The following is a 3948-nucleotide window of genomic DNA, read 5'->3' as shown; positions in this document are numbered from 1 at the left end:
ATCCCGAGCTTCTCTTGACAACTTTACGACTTTAGCCACCACATTTCTTACCCACTTCCAGTTACCTATCAGATACGAGACTAGAACGAAACTCCTAACCAACTTTAAATAGACTACTACTACCCATATATCAAATCATATTCATGAGTGGCGGCGTCGTTGTCGAATTGTTGAGACATATGTTCACATTCATCTTTTGGCTGAGTGATTCATAAAATCCTTGTTGCCATCAATCACCGAGGATGTGGCAAAAGGTGGAGTTGTCACAGAAGAGCAAGTAATTACTTGTGCCCAATATTTGGATTTGATTTACACGCAATCTCGCATGCTCTACGACAGGATTCCCAATGCACGCCGACCAACTTTCTCTATTCCTCCTCCACAATCGAGTAAGGACTCTCATGCTAGTGACGGTGTGATCGGTTTTTCGAGCATGCAAATGGTAGGAAGACCATCTGGTCAAACTCTTGCCATTACCAATCAAACTACCAATGCATCAGAAAACACTCTTGCTTCCGAAGTTAATGCCATGTCATCTAACAAAGGAAAAAATCAAAAGCAACCAGGAGGTAAGAAGAAGGGGAAAAACAAGAAGAAACAAGATAATTCCCCTCAAGAGAAATCATATGATTCCTCTACCTCGGCAAGGAAACCTCGTTATCCATGTCTAATCTGTAATGACGAGCATTTTACAAGAGATTGTCCACACCGCTCAGAGGTCTCTAAACTTCTAAAGACTTCTAACACATCTGCAGTGTTGACTAATCCGTTTCCAAACCCGGAGACACGTTTAGTTGCAACAGACCATGCTTCCACATCCCAAGTACTCGTGTTATCCATCACAAAGCCACAAAACGAAGTTCTGGTGTCATTAAGAAATAAAGATTACGAAAATCCACCATCATCCTCAAATCATCAGGCCATTGATCAACCTAATCCTTCGACTTTGACTTCATCTGAAAATATAACATTATAACATAATTTTAGTTGTTCTAACTAGAATGGAGCATGGCTTATATCTGAGAGAGGAACATGTTTGACATAAAACTCCATTGATACATCAATTCCAAAAAAATAATATATAAAGAATTCAAAACAAATGAGTAAATAATTAAATAATTATAAATTGTAAAAGTTTCAGTTTGCGCAGAATATAGGTTTAAATCCGATGTAATGAGATTAAAAATCAATTGCAAAAATAGTCCTATTCAACATCAAATTTAATGCAATTTTAATAACACCCTTGATGATTGATTAAACAAACAGTGTGTTTTTATTAATACATTTTGAGTTTAAATGGCAAAGTTATAAACAGTTTCATTGAACATAAAATTTAATAAATTTTAATAACAATATTTCATAATAAAGATAAAACAAATAGTTTTGTTTTTAAACTATATTGATTGTTTCAACTTTTATATATATATATATATTGTAGCTGGTTTTTTTTGTTTGTTTGTATATTTATATTTACTATTTTATGTATTAAAATAATTAAAGTTAGGTTTCGAAAAAGTTTACTTAAATTTAATTTCAAGAAACATGTTTTTAGTGAAATTCAATTTGTATTATAATAATATCCAGAATACTCCAACATATTATCTATTCATAATAGTTAAAAATAATAATAATTTAAATGGCCATAAAGTTTTCTAAGAAATATGTTTTAGTGAAATTCAATTTGTATTATAATAATATCCAGAATCCTCCCACATATTATCTATTCATCATAGTTAAAAATAATAATAATTTAAATGGCCATAAAGTCGCCCACGTGGTTTGGAATCATTATGAAATTAAAGAAACTCCAACCTATTATCGATTCAGAAGAGTTAAATAATAATAATAATGATGCAAGTGGTCAGAAAGACATCCGCGTGGTTTTGGAAGACAGGCATTTTTTAATACTGCCCGATTCACTTTCTTGTAGAATGCTGTACTATTCTTGATTTTGTGTAGTTGATTGTACTGTAGGTAGCTGGTTGAGCGAAAGAAAGAAAGGGGATGGAGTTGGGATTGCAACAGTGGCTAGTTTCAGAGAGCGTAGAGTTTTATGTTAAACTTGCCACTCTTTTTTTTCTGACTGTATTGGTAGCGTCATGGAGCAAGGGAAGGAAGCGGAGGCTGCCTCCGGGGCCTTTCCCATTACCCATTATCGGCAATCTTCACATGCTGGGAGACCTTCCCCACCAAGCGCTGGCAACGCTGTCTATGAAATACGGCCCTCTCATGTCTCTCCGCCTCGGATCTGTCGTCACCTTAGTCGTTTCCTCTCCAGAGGTGGCCAGGGAGTTTCTCAAGACCCATGATCAGGTTTTCGCAAACAAAGGTTCGTCGGCCGCTGCTAAGCATTTGTCATATAATTATGCGAGTTTCGGCTTTTCTTTCTATAGCCCTTACTGCAGGTATTTGCGTAAGATGTGCACTTTGGAGTTGCTGAGCTCCAGGCGGTTAGATTACTTTCGCTTTATTAGAGAAGAGGAAGTCTCTGCTATGATTCGCTCTATTATTAATTCAGATGATTCTGGTCCCTTAAACATCAACCAAACGTTGTCATCCCTTTCGACGGCTATAATCTGCAGGATGGCCTTCGGTAGAAATTATTCGGACAAAGACTTGAAAGCTTTCAATTCAATGGTCAGAGAAAGTTTCCTGTTAATGGGCTCATTTAATATTGGAGATTACATACCTTATTTGGACTGGATGGATTTGCAAGGTCTCAACCGTCGGCTGAAGAAGCTACATAAGACACAAGATCATTTGTTAGAGAAAGTTATCGAGGAGCACGTTGCCGGGAATGATTCCAAAGTCACACATGATCTTGTGGATGTCTTACTTGCAGCCTCTGCAGATAAAGATAGCGAGTTCCAGATTTCACGAGATAGTATAAAAGGGGTTATTTTTGTAAGTTCAAATTGGACCGCGTGAATGGATATTAAATCAAATTAGGTTTAGTTATTTTTTTTACATAATTTGACACTGGTAGGATCATGATCGTGATGTTTATGTTGGCAGGATGTATTGCTTGGTGGCTCGGACACGGCATCTATACCAATAGAGTGGGCAATGTCAGAAGCGCTGAGAAACCCGCCAGTGATGAAGAAGCTTCAGGACGAGCTGGAGAGTGTCGTTGGGTTGGGTCGCATGGTGTGCGAGTCTGACTTGCCTCGGCTCGTTTATTTACAAGCTGTGGTGAAAGAAACGCTTAGACTACATCCAGCGGGGCCTTTGTTGTACCGCCGCTTATCTGCTGAGTCCTGCGATGTGTTGGGCTATAAAATCCCGCAGAATACTCTCGTTCTCGTGAATGCTTGGGCGATTGGGAGGAACCCAAAATCATGGGAGGACGCTGAAGTTTTCAAGCCAGAGAGATTCATCGAAAAAGTTGGGTCTGAGGTAGATGCAAATGAAGATCAAAACATCAGGTGCGTTGGCTTCGGAGCAGGCCGGAGAAGATGCCCAGGACAGCAATTGGGAACGCTTCTGGTAGAGTTTGGGTTGGCCCAGCTGTTACACTGCTTCAACTGGAGGCTTTCTTTGGATGACACAGATGGGCGAAATCCAGAAGTGGATATGACTGAAATGTTTAATGGAATCGCATTACGCAAGGCACATGGACTCTCGGCTATTCCGACACCCCGCCTTGAATGCATTGCTCACCTGAAATAGGACATCGGGTTTCGAGTTAAACCTGTGGAAATAGAAGTCTCTTCGGGTAGAAACCGTTCCCCGATGGTGGGTTGGAGCCGTGGGTTGAAAATCCGTTTTTTTCTTGCGGGTCGAAATAGGTTTCATTTAGGTTTGTTAAACTATTACTACTTTAATATTACATCAATACACCTTCAGCACTTTTGGAGAGTTAAAAAGTGTTACTCTAAATTCACCATATATGGTAGAGTATTTGTAATATTGTAAATTTAATATATATGGTAGGGTATTTGTAATATT

General features: G+C 38.5%; 1 protein-coding gene across 1 annotated transcript; it reads left to right on the top strand.

Moving 5' to 3' along the window:
- The first annotated feature begins 1934 nt into the window (after positions 1-1934).
- On the top strand, positions 1935-3948 carry LOC149232306 (cytochrome P450 71AU50-like). Its single transcript, XM_089376458.1, has 2 exons — positions 1935-2904; positions 3016-3948. The coding sequence occupies exons 1-2, from the start codon at positions 2005-2007 to the stop codon at positions 3667-3669; spliced, it is 1554 nt and encodes a 517-aa protein (XP_089232584.1). The 5' UTR covers positions 1935-2004; the 3' UTR covers positions 3670-3948.

Source organism: Pinus tabuliformis, chromosome J, assembly GCF_031772625.1.
Source record: "Pinus tabuliformis cultivar Carrire ecotype Pingquan chromosome J, CPIR1, whole genome shotgun sequence".
Taxonomy (NCBI): Eukaryota; Viridiplantae; Streptophyta; class Pinopsida; order Pinales; family Pinaceae; genus Pinus; species Pinus tabuliformis.
This window is presented reverse-complemented; position numbering and strand designations above follow the sequence as displayed.